Consider the following 17,451-nt stretch of genomic DNA (forward strand, 5'->3'; position numbering starts at 1 on the left):
TCCCTTTCTAAACTGAGAGCTGCACAAAGGTAGAGACCGTGTCATTATCCCAAGCACTTAACACAGAGTTTGGCACATGGCAGTTCCTCCATAAATATTTGTTGACGATCAAATGTTTTGGGGCCCGCGAAGGACTGGGCTTGCTGTTGCTTTACCCAGCAGGATTCCTTCCTTTTTCACCTGGGTTTCTCTTTGAAAATTTAAGGAGTGCATCAATGAAAATCCTTTTGGCTGCAAGTAACATGGAGGTAAGTGGTTTCAGGCTGGCTCAGCAACTTAGTGACCCCATCAAGTACCTGGGCTCTTTGCATCCTTCTGCTCTGCCACCCTTGGTGGGTTGGCATGTTGTCTCATGTAGCAAGATGGCTGCTGCAGCCCCAGACATCACATCTTCACACAACTGTATCTGACAACAAAAGGAAGGGAGTAGGGTCCCCCTCCCCTTGACCAACTTCATAAATGGGGGGAAAAACTTTCCTGGAAGCCTCACAGCAAACTTCCTTTATGTCTCATTGACCCTGAATGGGCCACATCACTGCAAGGTGGAGGTCAGGAAACTAAATATCTCAGCCTGTATCATGTGAGGTCATCTGACAGGAAAGAGGGAGAAAACATATAATAAAGTGTAGGCAACCAGCATCTGTCTTGGGGAAGGATGTGAGGCATTCTGATTAAGGATTGGGATGAAAGATTTGGGCAAAAGAGCCCTTGAATCCTTTTTTTTTTTTTTTTAATAGACTTTATTCTTTTAGAGCAGTTTCAGGTTCACAGCAGAATTGAGCAGAAAATACAGAGTTCACACATAGCCCTCCCCACTCACACATATATAATTTTAAAAGGTAAGGGCTGGGGTCCTGGGTACCTGGACTCTATATATCTCTTCTATATCAGTTAGAGTTTTCATTTCCTTTTGGATAACTAGAGACAGAAAACCTACTTTATTGCCTATGTAAGTGCTCGTGGGCATCAGATAAGTTTTGAACCGATTGCTCAAATGATGTCATCATGGACTCAGTTTCTCTAGACTTTTCACTCTGCATTCCATAGTGTTTCTATCATTCACAGGCTCCACGTGCTGTCTTCCCCACCATTGCTATCCCCACAGACCCAAGAGCTCTCCATGCGATGGAAAAAAGCAACCTTGCAGATCTAGCCTTCATACCACTGAGCCACATTATCCAGCAGAAGAGCATCTCTTCTTGTGAATCCACACAGCTCTGATGTCCACTCTGTCATTAGCCTGGCTAGGTCACGTGCCCACCTCTGAACCAGTCACATTGGGAAATGGGCTGTGCCAAGTGGCTTAAGCCAATCAGGGGCCACTTCTGTAAGTGGGTCAATTCCAAATTTACCAAAGAGAAAGAAGAGGGTAGAAATGATGCAGTGATGCTGGGGAGGCACCACCAAGGACCACGACCCCTTGCCCTCCACTCACCCATATCTTAATGACATTGGCACCTGCAGGCAGAGACTTTGGAAAAAGGCGTTTATTGGTGTGGTGGTCTCAACACTCCCCATGAATCGGAACACACGGCCCCCAGGGCCCCCCGCCCCCTCCCTTGCGTCCCTCCCCCTCCCCTCCCTGTCCCCCGGACCCTGGGAATGGAAGACAATGTGGGATGGGGCCCACGCCCCCGTCTGAGGTACAGTCACTGCCCCTTGCCCCCCTGCCCCTGCTCTACCCTTTCTCCCTATCCCAAGCTCTGGGTGGTGTAGTTCAGGGTGGGTGTTTATAGAGGGTCTCCCGGGAGTTGGAGCTGGTAGCCCGGCACCCTGGCCTGGGCTCGGGGTGTCTGTGCGGCGCCCCTCTCTCCCCCACTTGGTGCGATGCGCTGTGCCAGGGTGGGGTATTCCTACAATCGGAGCTGACGTGACAGCCTCAGAGCCCCTTCTTGACAACAGTTGCCCATCCTTGGGGGGAACCGACTGACTACAGGACAGCTGGAGCCAGGGGGCTATTGCTGGTCACAGTCGCTGGTTTTGTGGGTGTGTCTGAATGTGTGTGAGGGTGGTCAGGTCAACCTTCAGGAGGTTGGGTTGGTGGAGAGGCCAGGGAGTGGTAGACCAGTAAGCCCACACCTGTGGGTTGGCTGCAGGGGCGCTGAAGGCAGCTGGTTGGCGCTGCAGGTGGCCGAGGGGAGTGGGGCTGAGGAAGGGCAAAGCACTGAGACAGGCAGGTGACAGCAGGCACCAGCCTGACAGTTGGATGGAAGCACCGATTGGCCCAGAAGGGGGCCGAAAGTCCAGGGTGGACAGAGACGGGGAAAGTGGGAAGGTCTCAGGCCGCTGAGCTGGTAATGGGGCCTCTGGCTACAGGCAGCTGGCGGTTGACAGCAGGGAGGCCCAAAGCCAAGATGGAGATCCCGCAACCCTCTCATAAAGGCTGAATGACAGCTTGACAAAGTGATGCCCCTCCCTCCCCTCCCAACCTGCCCAGGAGACAGCCTTTCAACAGGGAGGGGAAGGGGCGGTGTGCGTGCATATATTGGGAAAGGAGGGAGCCTGGAAAACCTCTCCTCACGGCTTCTACCACGAAGCCCCCATACCTACCTCCAGCCAGAGTGGGAGACAGCAGGGACGGGGGCAGTGGATGTGGGGGTGTTGGGGAAGGAAGAGTGCTGCGCCCCCTTCCGCACCCACCCATCCGTCCACACACGCCCGCATGCGCGCACACACACGTGCAGGCTTACGCTCACACACACCCACTACACACGCACGATCCAGTTGACAGCCTGAGCTAAGAGAGGGGTGTGGGGTGGCCAGGGGTGAGTCACAATCGGAAAGGTGAACAGTGGCGAGAATGGCTGTAGAAAGATGCATAATTTTGCGTTATCCCTCACAGTGATGGGTTCTCTAAAGATCTTTCCTCCTCCCCTTCCTCTTCCTTTTCCTCTCTTCTTCCTCAGTGGCCGAGAGCTCTTCTGTTTCCTCGAGACCCACAGCGCTTGTTCCCCCTTTTCCTCTCGCTCTCGGCCGCAGGCCCCCCGCAGGGGGAGGCGAGCTGCACCGGTTCTCCCTACATCCTCCACCACAGCCAGCCCAGGGCGGAGAGGAGGATCAGGGGCCCTGGGGGCCTCGGGGCCGAGTTCTCCAGGGATCCTGGGCCTGGGGGGAGAAAGAGGGTCAGGGGAGGAGGCCCGGAGAGGGGAAACCCCATGTGTGTCTCTCCCAGGAGTCTTGTCTCTGCTTTGGTCTCCGAGGGTCTTGTCTGAGGCTGCCTCCTAGGGAACTTTCTGGGCTTCCCACTCAGTGTTTCAGTCTTAGCATCTGTGATCCCTGTTCCTTCTGCCCGCAGACCTCCTCCCGCAGATCTTGGTAGGGCTGGCTTCCTCTGACCATTGAGATCTCAGTTCAGATATCAGCCCCTCCAGGAAGCTTTCTCTGATGATCTGATCTAATGCTACCACCCCCAATCCTATTACTTATTTTTTTCGTAGCCCTTATGGATATTTAAAATTATTTTTGCTTAGTTACGTGTTTATAGATTTGTTTGCTTTTAATTTTATTTGTGTCTACTTGTTTATTGCTGTTCTACTGCTGCTGGACAGCAAGCTCTGCGAGTCCCCAGAGCTCGCCTCTTTTGTGCATTGCTGGGTCCCTAGCACCCAACGCCCAGCCCTAGGTGGGCGCTCAGTGAATATCGATAGAGGGATAGGCTTCTTGCTCAGTCGCACTGCTTCTGAGTCTCAGCACGCGTATCTTTCCTAAGTTCGAGGACATTCTCGGGGCGGTCTCTGCATCTCCACCTCCCTGGCCCCGCCCATTCAGCTCCCGCCCCGCCCACGCCTCCCCGGCCCCGCCCCGCCCGCCGCTCAGGGACGCACGCAGGAGCCGCATGGAGGCGCTGGACATTCCCAGCCGGTTGGCTGCGCGACACGTGTAGTTGCCGTAATGCCGGGCGCTCACGTTGGCGAAGAGAAGCATCGAGCGGGTGCGCTCCGTCTGCACCTTCAGGCCCTCGGCCGTGCCACTGCTCAGCCTGCCAGGGACCCGGGTCAGGGACCAGGCCGCAGGACCCGGCCTGGGACCCACTCGAGGCGGAGAGACCAGCCCTGCACCCGCATCCGCGACCATCAGGCTCCCCAGTTCCCAATTCCCTGAAGACCCTGCATTCTGTCCCCTACCCCAGCGATCTCTAGCCTCCTGTTCTAGCTCCCCATGGATCACGGGCCACTCCCACCGACGCCCTTCTCCAGGCACCGCAGTCCCTCAGGGACATTGGACTCTCCCAGTGTGTGACCCCCCAACCTCTAGGTCTAGGGGTTCCCAGGCCACGCTGGACCCGGGTCCCAAGGGTCCCCTAAAGCTTCTCGGCCAGATCCTCAACAGCAACCCCTGACCCCAGACCTTCTTCCTGAATAGCCGGAGGAGACTGGGCTCCAACATTTATCATCTTGGGACCCCAAATTTTTAGTAAGTCACCCCAGTCTCCCGGTGCCCAGTGGACCCCAAGACCTAGAAACTAGACCCCCAGGTCTCAGGACCCAGTACTCTGCTCCCTCTGCCCCATTCCCTGCAGTCCAAAGAACTGAGGGCCCCACCACCACCATCCCCACGGCCCGCCCCGGTGCTGTCCTCACAGTCGGTCATCCTTGTACCACTGGAAATCCGCTGGAGGCACGGCCATGGCTTCGCAGCGCAGGAGGGCGGCCCGGCCTAGGGCCGTTCGGGCGCTGGTCACGTCCGTGATGGTCGGAGGATCTGGAGGGGGACCAGGGTCACCGAATTCTCCTAGCCCAGTGGGGACGAAAAGGTCTCGCCCCCAGTCCCCTCCTCCGTCTTTCCCAGGAGTCCAGATCTCCAACCCCCTCCTTAGGCCAAACCCTTTCCTCCCTTAGACCCACCCCACCCCCTTCCTTCTCTCTCATATCCTTCATCCCCAGGGACCCAGGGCCCCCCCCCTTTGGTGCCCAGTGCCCGGGGGTGGGATGGAGGGGGCCTCACAGTTGACTGTAACCAGCACGCGGCGACTGTCGGGTGCAGAGTTCACCCCGTTGTGAGTCACGCACTCGTATTCTCCGGCTTGGCCCCGTTGGATGTCGGAAATCTCAAGGATCTCCCCCTCGGAGGTGAAGCCGTCTGTTGAGGGAGGGAAGGGGAGGGGCAGGGCCAGACACAAACACTTAACACGGGACAACACGGGCACAACACGGACACACATCAGCGGGGCGGACACCGCAGGGCCTGGAGTGCCCGGCTCAGTAGGAGTGGGGAGGGGGCTAGCGGGGCCCAGGATCTCCTGGTAGGGGTGGGGCAGAGTGTGGGGATCTGGGGCCAAGTAACTAGAACCCAGTGGTGAGGGTCATAGAACTTGGGGAGCTCAGGGGATTCAGTGATCTGGGAGTCCATAACTCAGATCATGGGGCTCACAGGACCCAGTGGGGAGGATCCTAGGATCTTGAAGCTCAGAAAGATTCAGAAAGATCCAGAAAATACAGACCCAATGGGGGAGGCTCTAGAGTTCTGTGATCTAGCTCTTGGGGTCCAAGGAATCAGGATCTGGTGACTGGGGACAGCAATCCAGATATCTGGGGTCTTATGCCAGAGCACTGGCTCAGATGACCCTTCGAGACTCAGAACATCCAGGGAACCAGGATATCAAGACCAGGACCTTGGGGCTTACGTGAACTGGTAGGCGAGGATCCAGGGATCTGAAACCTAGTTATTGGGTTCTGGGTCCCAGAGGATCTAGTGATTGGCACGGTTGGTCTCCAAAGACCCTGTGAGTGAGGATTTAGGGATCTGGGAACTAGTGGTGGAGATCCAGGTAAAAGGGGCGATGGATGATGGCACTGTTTTGGGACAGCTGTGGTTCTCAGCTCTACCATAAGAATTATTCAAAGGGCTTACTAAAACAGATTGTGGTGGTGGTGGTGGGGTTCTGACTCATTAAGCTGGGGATGGGCCCAAGATGTGCATTTCCGGCAGGTTTCCAGGTGATGCCAGTCTGGGGACCACACTTTGAGAACTGCTGCTCTAAAGGCATCCAGTAGAGGTGTAGTGATGTGAGCAGGAGAGGAGACCGTGGGCCAGGGCTGTAGGCTCTGGCCACCTAGTAGGTAGGGGTCTGAGTCCAGGAGAATCCTGTGAACTGGTGGGGAAGAGACTGGAGATACTGGGGACAGGGATGCGTGGCAAGCTGGGATCTCGCAGGCGATTTGGAGGAAATCATCCAGGCCTGGGATGGCAAGTGGGGACGGCTCTAAGGTTCTGGGGGGCTGCGGGTGAAATAACAGGACCAGGGTGGGAGGAGAAAACCCGTCGTCACCAGAGTTGGGGAGGGATCAAGAGAGAGGGATAACTGGGGGCCCAGCTGGTGGAGAAGGGGAAGAGGCTCTCGGCCAGGGGTGGGTCCTCACCTCGGAGCTGCCTCCAGGTGACCGTGGGCTCCGGCCGCCCCACAGCCAGGCAGAGCAGGTTCACATTGCTCCCCTCATTCACCGTCACGGGCGAAGAGATATTCACGATGCGGGCGGGGACTGCAGGGAAGGTGAGTGAGAGGCTGGGTGTGGGCCCCGGGACCCAGGATCCAGGCCCCAGCCCCTCCTCCCCCCGACCCGGGAGTCCCCGGCACTTCCTGTCTTTCTGTAAGATTCCCTCTGTGTCCTCCCTTCCCTCTGGGCCTGGCTCCTTCTCCAGCTGCTGCTCCTGTGTTTTCCTCTCTCTTTCTCAGTCTCTTGTCTTTCTCCACCTTCCTCCTAACTTGGTTTCTCTCTTCTATCTTCTGGCCTGAAGTCCTCCTTTCCAGTCTCTATTTGCATTTATGTATTAATTATTATTTTTTTAAAAAATCACTAAAATTAATTTATTTAATTAATGCTTATATTCTGCTTCTGGGTGTAAGCTCACCCTGTTCTAAGTGTTTTATAAAGATTAACTTGTTAAACCACCCCTCTGGGGTAGACATTGCTATAGTCATCAATTCTAACACAGGGGGGTGTTCTCCACCTCGACCCCCTGTCCCATTTGAAGATTTCTCCCATCAGGAAGGCCTTACGAGGTAGGACACCAGAATTTAATAGGCAGGTTTTTCCCCCTCTTCCAGCAGGGTATAAAATAAAGGTGCCCCTTCCAACTGACGATGTCTTGGATTTGATACATGACAACGTCATCTCTGTTTTGCAGATGAGGCGTCTGAGTCAGTCCGGCTTGCTCAAGGTCCCTCAGCCGGTGGGTGGTAGCGGCGAGGTTGGAAACCAGGGGATCTGGCTCCCAAGTCAGGGCTGGTCGTGGCCCTGCTGGGCTGTCTCTGGGGTCCTGTCTCTCCAAGTGCTCCCTGTCCTCCAGACCACCACTGATGCCATGCGAAGCAGCCCCCTGCCCCCTCCATGGATCTCTCCAGCCCCACCTCTCCTGCTCTGAATTCTGCTGCATCTGATCTGGCACGTGCTGTTCCTTTTCTGGGACCAGCCCTGCACCCAGCTGAAGGTCTCAGCTCAGACATTATGTCTGGGAAGCCACCTCTCCTTGAAAAGACACCTCCAGAGGGGCAGCGACAGCCTGCCTGGCTCCTTCTCTGTCCCCAGTGCGTGGAGCAAAATGCCTGCACATAGTAGGTGCTCAATAAACAGGGCTGAGAGAATGGATGCGGTCTTCCTCCGCATGCCCCCTCGCCCCCATCGCTCTCCTGCACTAGAAGCTGTCCATGACTTCCCCTTCCTCTGCTTGGCTGGAATCTGTGAGGGAGGATGTGTGTCTGCCTTCCCACGGCTGCATCCCTGGGATCTGCGAGGACATGAGGGTCCCCTCTCCCCTGCATCCGCCACCTGCTTTCCCCTCCGTGACTCTCTGGGGCCCCAGCCGAGGGCTCACCGTGGACGATGAGGTAGACCTGAGTGGTGTACGGCTGGTGGCGGGTCTGGAAGGAGCAGGTGTAGAGGCCCTCATCGCCCAGCCCCACCTGGGTGATGAGGATGGAGAACTCCTCCGGCGTGTTGGTGAGCAGCCGCACCCGTGGGTCGCTGGTCCAGCGATCGTTGCCCGCGTACAGGATGTTGGAGCGGTTCAGCCAGGCCACTCGGGTCACATGCTCATCGATGAAGCAGCTGGCGGGGAGGACAAGGGCAGGGCGGTTCTTCCCTCCCCCACACCTGCCTGGCCCTCCAGGGTCCCCCATCTCAGGGGCTTGGAGTTGGGGGAGAGGAAGGCCTGTCGCATCTCCAGTTCCCATGGCAGTCCTCGAAGGCAGGGGTGACTGTGCCCACTTTCCAGGCGGGCAAACTGAACCTCAGGGATGGACAGTTGTGAGCTCGTGTACAACAGAATAGCAGCTGATGGTTATTGAGTGATTGTTGTGTGTCAGAGAAGAGAGGGGAGAGAAAGTCTGGGGGAGAGGGACAGAGATGCAGAGTGATGAGGAACCCAGAGACAGAAGGACAGAGACCCGGGGGTGGGGGGGGGACAGGGACCCAGAGTGGGGAGGGGCCGAGCCTGGGACAACGTGATCCTGGCTCTCACAGTGGGCCACGCTGTCTGAGCTCAGGGTGTGTGCATAGACTTGAATCTTCACAACAACTCACTCGGTGGTGACCATTCTCCTGCCCATTTGACAGATGGGGACACTGAGGCCCATGGGTGGAGGTGGGCCCAGAGTTTCTGCCCCAATGGCCTCTCTCCGGATGGGGGAGGTATGGGCTGTGCCTGCAAGTCAGGACCATTTACCCCTAAGAAAGGTGAGGGGGCAGCCCCCTCTGAGTCCCGTACCTGAGGGTGGCGTTGTCACCTTCACACACCGTGTAGTTGTCTGCTGGCGAGCTGAACTCCAGGCTCTGGGAGAGCAGCCCTGCAGAAGGGGGAGTGGCTCAGCTCAGCAGGGACAGTACACACACACACACACACACACACACACACACACACACACTGGCACACATGTTCACTTATGTTTCTCTTTCTGTTTTTTTTGGGGGGGAAGGTAATTAAGATTATTAATTAATTTATTTATTCTTTTTGATGGAGGGACTGGGGGTTGAACCCAGGACCTCGGGCATGCTAAGTATGCGCTCTACCACTGAGCTATACCCTCCCCCCACCCCCCGATGCTTCCGGAGATGCACACAGCAGACACACTCAGAGCCAACACACGCAACCAGTACCTTCCCACAAGCCTACACCGCCCAGACACACAAACCTACATTCCTCCAGAGACACGGAGACAACAGCCAACCCCAGCACACAAGCACAAGTGTGTGTGCGCACTGACACAAGAGCACCAGTACTCAATGCACGCATTCACAGAGGCTGTGTACAGACACCCACACCGACGGATGCACAGATTCACAATTACAGAAATGCAAAGGCACACATGCACACAGATACACACAGACAGATACACATGGACACCGACACACCCGCACATGGGAACACACGGGCACACACAGACATGTTCACAAGTAGTGTACAGACACACACACACACAGATTCAAGAATCCACAGATGGGGAGGAGGGCAGGGCTCAGTGGTAGAGCGCGTGCTTAGCATGGACCAGGTCTTGGGTTTCATCCCAGTACCTCCATTAACAAATAAATAAACTTAATGACCTCCCCCACTAAAAATAAAAAAAAATCTACAGATAGGTACACATATGAAGATACACACGTATACACGCACAGATACACACGTAGACGGGCGCACACACATGTATTCAGACTCATGGGTATGTAGGTACCTATATACACAGACACATGTACGTGTGTAACAGACATGTGCACTCTGTACACACATTATAGGCCTGAATTCAGAAATACATGGAAAGACACGCAGCGCCAGCGGCTCGCAGATACTCAACACACACATATGTCTACACAGACCTACAGACACACGTATGCAAGCACGCGCAGGAACACAGATGTCTGCGTACATCCACGCAGACACACGTCTATCACAGACGCACAGTCTGCCCTTGGGCCTGGTGTACAGCCGCACGCAAGCCTCCGCAGACCCCCGCGTCTACGCAGACACCCCGGTGTGCCCATGCCCAGCGGGGCACGCTCTGGCGGGCGCCTGCCCACGCCTGCCTGCGCACCCCAGCGCCTGGCAGAGCCCCCACCCCCACCCATTCATCTCTCTGTGGACCGTGGCCAGCGGCTGGACCGGGGCCAGGGAGTGGGGGCTGGGCACGCAGAGGCAGCGGATGGAGACAGCATCAGGAGGGGGAGAGGCGGCGGAGGCCAGGTGACCTTGGGCGCCTGGGGAGGGAGGGCCCCATCCAGGGCTGCCCTGGTGCCCCGCCCCAGGATGAGGAGCTAATTAATCTAATGAATTAATTGCCCGTGCCGCCCCAATGACTCCCGGAGGCCCTCTCCATCAGCAGCTCCACAGGACGGGGCGGGGGCAGAGCCAGTGCAGTGGGCTCGCCAGGCCCTGGGGTTGGGGGCCGGGCCCTGCAGCCGGGCCAGAGTCCCTCCTGCGCTTTGAAGAGCCCTGGAGGTGGGGAAGGAACTCGCTCTCCCTGCGCTGTGCGGAGGGGGGATGACACACACACCCCGGTAACAGGAGGGGACGGCCAGGACAGACAGACAGACAGACAGACAGACAGACAGACAGACACACACACACACACACACACACACACACACACACACACACACACACACACACAGTCACTAGGGTCCCGGAAAGATGCACTGAGCCAGCCCCAGGGTCAGGAAATAGTCCCACAAGCAGTCACAGGAACCGGGTAGGGCCTGCTCGGAGGGACAGGAGCACACACTCTGAGGCGCACAGCCGGAGACACACACCCAGCAGAAGGTCAGTTAGAAAGGACAGCTCTCTCCCAGAAGCACTCCTATCAGCCACAGGAGGGGCAGCTCCAGGCCCAGCCGCCATTGCATCCTGACTCGACCCACCATATATAACCGATCCACACGGTTACACGGACACCAGCAGCCCCCCACGCGCAGGTGCAAAGTCTACACACGGTTACGCGCGCGCACACACACGTTGGCCTAATCAGTCACAGTGACACTACCAGCCCAGGAGCCATACTCGTCCCCACCCCCTCCCTCTGGAAAGTCATGCAGGAAGCTCCAGGTTGTGTAATGGAACAGTGACAGGGGCAGAGCCTCTCAAATACAAAGGCGCCGCCGCCCTGGGCCAAGAATCCGGCGCATGCAGGCATGCTGTCACCGACGATCAGATCACACACAGCCATAGCCACATTCACACACACATACACACACGCCCCACAGTATTTGTCATACTCTTGGTCACACACATCCCAGACCAAGGTGTCTCCATCTCTGCACCACTGACACTTGGGGCCGGGTGATTCTACTTTGTGGGGTCGTCTTGTGCAGTGTTAGGATGTTTGGCAGCATCCATGGCCTCCACCCTCTAGATGCCAGTAGCTCCCCCAACCCAAAATGCCTCTGGACGGGGGTGGGGGGGGTGGGGTAGGTATAGCTGCGTGGTAGAGGGCGTGCTTAGCATTCACGAGGTCCTGGGTGCAATCCCCAGTGCCTCCATTAAAATAAATAAGTAAATAAATAAATAAACCTAATTACCTCCCCACCCCCGACATTGCCAGATACCTCCTAGGGGGCAAAATCACCACCAGCCCCGCCTTGCCCCGCCTGTCTCCCCACCAGCCCTGTGACAGCCACTGTCCGAGGTTAAGGGGAATGACCCCAGTCTGGGGTTGAAGAGGGAGCTGTCCAAGGTGCCCCTCAAAACTTCAGGGCAGAACCCGGGGCTCTAGAGCTCAGCCTAGGGCCCTGGGGTGGGGTGTCGACCTCACAGAGGCAGGTAGGATCTTAATCATATGTCCCAACAGACAGAAAAACAGCCAAGACAGACAGACACACACTCCTTGCCAGGGAACCTCTCCAACACTCAAAGTGGGCCCCTGCCCCTCCAGTGGCCCCCCACTGCCTTCAGGATGAAGTCCCAGCCCCTCGGCCTGGCATCACTTTCCTGCCTCCCCTCCCCTGATGCACATGTGGCGGAGAGGAGAGGCGGCCTGTATGAGCCCATATGCGCTGCCACTCTGCTCCCAGGGCACCGTGGATCGGAGTCGTCTGCCTCCCCCACCTGCTCCTCCAGGGCAGGGCCAGGCTCAGACCATCTGTGTCCCCAGCACACCCAGCTGGGCCCTGGCTGAGAGCAGTCTCAGGAGATGAGTGATGAAGTTATCTCAAGTGGGTCTTTGATTCCTGGTCTCTGTGTCTATAAATTTGGATGTCATGGGCCTGCATGTCTCTCGCACAGTTACTACACATCAAGATCAGGAGGACTGTCTGTGCTGTGTGACCCTGGGTAAGTCCCTTCCCCTCTCTGGGCTTCAGTAAATGGAGCAGGGGTCAGGTTAGCCATTACATCACCCTCTCTGCCCCTGGGCCCGGCCCCTCCCTCTGTCTCAGTCCCAATTACCAAGGGTTGTGTCCAGGTTGGCTTCCCTCACCAGATGGGATCCTCTCAGGGTGGGGCTTGGGTGTGACCCACGTCTGGGTCCCAGCATCACTGGGCTCAAGGCTTGGCCCACAGGTGGCCTCAAGAGGTGTTTAATGTATAAATAAACAAGCTAGTGCACATGAAGTGCATTCTGTAGGAATTCTGCTTGGAAAACTCAGGCTCCCTATAACCTCCATCCCTGGTCTGTGTTCCCACAATGCCTGAACTACCTCCATTAGAGCTCTGATCACACTGTGTTGACTGTCTGTGTCTGTCTAGAAGTCTGACTAGAAGTTTCTTGAGGGCAGAGCCTAGCTCTGACTCAGGTCTGTGTCTCCAGCATCTCCAACCACAGGGCCTGGCCCAGAAGGCCTTGGGAAATATTCCTTGAATGGATGTAAATGGGTGCCTACAACATGCTTCTGCAACTCTTGAGCTCCTACTCATTCTTCAAAACCTCAAATCAAATGCCCCCTCCTCCAGGAGTACTCTTCAAGACAGAGTCTCCACTTTCTCTACTAGGTACCCTCTGACTCAGCTGGGACAGTGTCCAGGGTGTCTCCTCTACCTGATCAGGAGCTCCCCGAGGGCCTGGAATCTTGGCTGTGTCCCCCAAAGCTGGGCTTAGCTCTGAGCAGGGAACTGTTTGTAGAAGTAATTGATGGTCTCTAGAGACTGGGTGAGAAAGCCCCAAGAAGCCTAGGCTGAGAGATCAAACGTCTGCCCCACCCTTTCCCAGCAGGGTGATCTCCAGCCAGTCTGAGCCTCAGTTTCCCCAACTGTATTGCAGAAAGGAGAAAAGTAATAGCTCTTCCCTCTGAGGGTCTTTGTCAGGGATTCCAGGAGAACATGCAAACAAAACATTTAGCTCAGCGCTTAGCATGCAGAAAGGGTCCAGTAAATGCTAGCTGATCCTAACAGCACCTTCTTTTTAAGTAAACAGCTATTGTTATCCCTGGTTCGGTGTTGGTCCCCAGGGGCTGGGGGGAGGGGGAGAGCAAGGCAGGTCCGGGTTGTGGGTTGCTCTCTGCCCAGCACCCACCCCTGAGTCGCCGACTCTCGTACAGATGCCCCGTCAGCATCTGCTGTGCCCACCGCCAAGCCAGCAGAAGCAGGCTGTGAAAAGAATGACCCGGGGAGCCGGGCTGCCTGGGTTCAAACCCCAGCTGGGCTGCCGAGTTGCACAAGTTACTCCCCCTCACTGGGACTCAGTTTCCCCACCTGTAAACCAGGGACAGTCATCGTGGAGGATGAAAAGTCACCCAAGCAATGGGTTCAAACAGCTCTGTGTGTTGTCTGATTGGCCAGTTATGTGGCAGGTGGCAGGCTGTGGGCAGGGGTGGGGGGGAGATCCAGTGGTGACTGGAGGGACCACCTGGGTCTCTGCCAGTCCAGACTGGCAGCCCTCACACCTGTTTGATAAACCAAGGACTGAAGGTCGCAGTGGGTGAGTTCCCTTCTCTTGAGAGGAGGGGATTTCTAGCCACCTGAGTGACCCTGAGTCGTAGACAAGGATGCCCCTCAAAGGAACTCAGGCGAAGCTGGGACCCTCCAATGGGGTGGGGAGTGCTTGGATTCCACCACCCTAGAACCCACAGATGGAGAATGTATCTGAGCCACTGGCGGGCGCTCAGGGAGCTGGGGGTGGAAGTGTCACTGGATGGAGGGGGGTGGGGGGTGCGTGTGGCTCTGGCTTAGAAGGGATGTGAGAAGGGGCCGGGCCTGGTCTAACTCCCACTGAGGAACCCCCAGACCCCTCTTCCTCTTTGCTGACCTCGGAAGTCCTTCTTATCCCAGATGCCCAGAATCAGGATGCTAAGCCTAGAATCCTGGAACTTTCCACACGCTGGCCATTCCTTCCTGCTGGTTCCCACCTCAGGGCCTTTGCCTCTGCTGTTCCCTTGGGATCTTTCCAGGGCCGATGTCTCCCCTCTCGGTCTGACCTCCACTCAGCTGTTCAGACACCACCTGCGCTCACAAGGCCAACTCGTCTGCCGAGTCATTCTCACGTTCTCGGCGTTACGTATCTTCTCTGAAATTACCTGTTTACCTACTTGCTTGTTGTTAGGTTTTGTTCTAGTTTTATCTCTCTCCATCCCACTAGGACGTAAACTCCGTGAGAGCAGGGACTTCATCTGGCTCCCTCGCTGCTGTGTTTATAGATCCCCAGTGCCTGGAACAGCGACTGTGTGCTCAGTAAATACGTGTTAAATGAGCCCACAGTGAGGCAGAGTCCTCAGTCCAGGCAAATTCGGGTGCCTGGCGGGGGCAGCAGGTCCCCATGCCCAGTTCACTCTGCCCCAACTCCGTCTAACACGACAGAGGAACTGCCCCCAAATCCCCTGCTGCAGCGACTTTTGTAAGTGGATATATATAGGTGTGTGTGTGTGTATGTGCGTGGGCATAAAGAATTTAGTAAAAAAAAAAAGTAAAGCTAGAACAATCTCTACAGATGCCAGGGAGGTAGAGTTTAAGTGGGAAAAAAGCCAGCTGCAGGGAAATGGCTTTATTTTGTTTCTATCTTGGGAAATACACCAACAACCCCCCTCACAGATGTTGAACTCTGCGCGTCTGACTGTGTAAGTGAGAGAAGGCTGGGGAGGCCGTGCTCCCGGCTGTGAACCCCTCGCTCTCTCTCTTGTGACAGTGGGTTTGGGGAGGGTGGGGGTGGGACGCGGTGGGGTTTGCTCTCGCGCAGACCTGACGTGGCTGGTTCACCTGTACGCATCCCCCCCTAATGTGGAACACGTCAAATGAATCAACGGGAAGAGAGGCAATCTGGTACCTCCTCCACGGGCTTTTTCTCAGGCAGCCCTAACAGTCAGGGGGTGGTGGGAGGGTGCGGTTATCTTTCTGCCATCCTAATCCTGTCTTTGTTCACCCCTGTCCCATCCCTCTTGCGTGTAGTTCTCAGATGGGGGACAAAAGGTCCAGAGGTGGGAAAGGACTTGACCTAGGTCACAGACCACCTCCTGGCTCCCCTAAGAGACACGTGGTGTGACAAGGAGGAACACTTCCAGAGTCAGGGAGGGAGGGACAGATATGAAATTGTGCTGAGCCCAGCAGGGAGGGACAGGCAGGGACCAAAGACAGAGACAAATAGGATGTCACCCAGGGCTAGGGAACTCCAGAAATGGCTGAGACTTGAGAAAGACTTAAAGAGGCAAGTGATAGAGAGACACAGACAGGTTGGTAGAAAGTCAGACAGTGATTCAGACAGGTCAGGTGGGAGGGTTCCTCAGACCTCTGCACCAGTGAGGTAGGGACCCTCCAGCCCTCTGTGGCCCAGCCCAGCATCCTACCTACACTGGGCTGAGTGTGTGCGACTGTGGGCGGCTGCAGGTGTGGCTGGCTCCAGGTTGGACTTGGTGATGGGTGTTTATATGACTATGCCTGACTGCTGTGTGTGGGCGGGAAGCTGAGAGCAGCTGTCTGGCTGAGACTGTCTCTGATGGTGTGTCCCTGACTCTGTGATCTTGTGTTAGGGCAGGGCCTGGGGGGATCCTCCAGAAGCCTTGAATTAGCTCTGTTCCCTGCCTCCTGCCTTCTTGCTCTCCCCTCCCCTCCTTAAGGAGCATCTCCTGGACCCCAGGATGCCAGCCTGATGGGGAGATCCGAGATCCAGTTCTACATCCTATTAACAGAGACTGCCAGGTTCACCACCTGAGCCCCCCACTTTCCCTTCTCCTCTTCCTGCTCTGTGGAGACCAACTCCCAGGCCCCCTTCCCCACAGGGAGGGCTGAGATTAACCCTCTGACCCCATGTTAACCCTTTCCTTCCCTCCCTTCTCAATCAGCCCCCGTCTCTCACCCTCCATCCTACCCCAAACCAAATATTCAGCCAGAGCGTTCCATGTCTGAGTTCCCAGCCCAGCACCCCAACTTCTTGCCTTCTTTCATTCTCCCACACATAACGGCAACACTCCAAATACTAACACTTTCTTCCAACCTAGACGACCCAGCTGGGGATTTCAGCCCCTTACCAGGTGGGAAACCAGACCCCACCCCCTTCTTTTCCTGGCCCTGGGACGGAGGTCCACAGACACCTCTGCCCTCTCCTCTTACTGATCCTGGGAAGATACCATCCCCCCACCTCTGCTCAGAAACACCTACCCCAGCCCTCAGGCCAGGACCCCCAAGGGGACCCTCTCCTCGTAGAGATGAAGACCCCGGACGGGGCAGCTCCCCTATCTCCCCCCAACTCAGTTCAGAGATCCTGCTCAGAGACCCTTACTTTCGTGTCTGATCTCCCTCCCCGACCCGGAGCCGCAGCCTCCCGCCCCCAGGCCGGGACCAGGGGTCCACGACCCTCTCTCTCCTGCCCGGAGAAGCAGACCTCCGCCCCTAGGCCCAGGCTCAGGCCCCAGGACGGGGACCCCCGCCCCCGGGCATGGATCCAGATGTCCGAGTTCCCCCTTCCCAGGTGGGGGATGCGGCCCCCGCCCCCGGGCCCAGACCTCGGCGACCGGGGGCCTCCCCTTCTCCGCCCTGAGATGCAGCCCCCCTCACCGCCCCCAATCCCCGCCCGGGACCCTGGAGTCCAGGACGAGTCCCCCCGCCCCCGGCGCTGCGGTACCTCGGCTGATGACGGCCAGGCCGGCCAGGGCGGCGGCGGCGAGAAGCCGGAGCCGGGCCCCGGGCGCAGGGGGGGGCATCGCGGCAGCGGCGGCGCGAAGGGGGAGGGGAAAGGGGGGGCCGGTCCGGGGCGCGCGAGGCCTGGGGGGAGAGGGGAAGGGGGAGGGGGACCCCGCCTGCGGCTGCACCGGCCCGGGGGGCGGCGGGGGCGGGGGGAGGGGGCTGGGGGGGCGCGACGAGGCGGCCGGAGCTGCAGCAGACCCGGGGAGGGGGCGGCGCTGACGGGCAGGAAGGCCGACCAATCAGGGGAGGCGGGGGGCCGGGGAGGCGGGGCCGAGGGGGGGTTGCTTGTTGGAGGGAGAGGCCTTTGTTACTGCGGCCCGGCCCCTACCTCCTCCCATCCCGGGCGTCCCCACGGCTTCCCACCTCGGATCCCTAGGAACCCTGGGCCTGGGACACTTCCCGGAGCCCACCTCCCTCCTGCTTCAG

At 57.3% G+C, this 17,451-nt stretch overlaps 1 protein-coding gene across 1 annotated transcript; it reads right to left on the reverse strand.

Annotated features, from left to right (window-relative positions):
• Positions 1-2,801: 2,801 nt before the first annotated feature.
• Positions 2,802-17,185, reverse strand: IGLON5 (IgLON family member 5). Its single transcript, XM_032487840.1, has 8 exons — positions 16,964-17,185; positions 8,704-8,782; positions 7,813-8,045; positions 6,360-6,479; positions 4,945-5,079; positions 4,581-4,701; positions 3,825-3,979; positions 2,802-3,105 (listed from the first exon to the last, which is right to left on the reverse strand). The coding sequence occupies exons 1-8, from the start codon at positions 17,040-17,042 to the stop codon at positions 3,017-3,019; spliced, it is 1,011 nt and encodes a 336-aa protein (XP_032343731.1). The 5' UTR covers positions 17,043-17,185; the 3' UTR covers positions 2,802-3,016.
• Between the last annotated feature and the right edge of the window lie 266 nt (positions 17,186-17,451).

Source organism: Camelus ferus, chromosome 9 (assembly GCF_009834535.1).
Source record: "Camelus ferus isolate YT-003-E chromosome 9, BCGSAC_Cfer_1.0, whole genome shotgun sequence".
NCBI lineage: Eukaryota > Metazoa > Chordata > Mammalia > Artiodactyla > Camelidae > Camelus > Camelus ferus.

Bases quoted from the DNA above. Each gene is read 5' to 3' on its own strand.
- IGLON5 (XM_032487840.1), bottom strand. From the start codon at position 17,042: ATGCCCCCCCCTGCGCCCGGGGCCCGGCTCCGGCTTCTCGCCGCCGCC. The intron at 5,080-6,359 runs GTGAGGACCCAC...CTCCCTCAACAG, and splicing joins CACCTGGAGGCAGCTCCGAG to ACGGCTTCACCTCCGAGGGG. The intron at 3,106-3,824 runs GTGCGTCCCTGA...TTCTCCCCCCAG, and splicing joins CGCCTCCATGCGGCTCCTGC to GCCCAGGATCCCTGGAGAAC.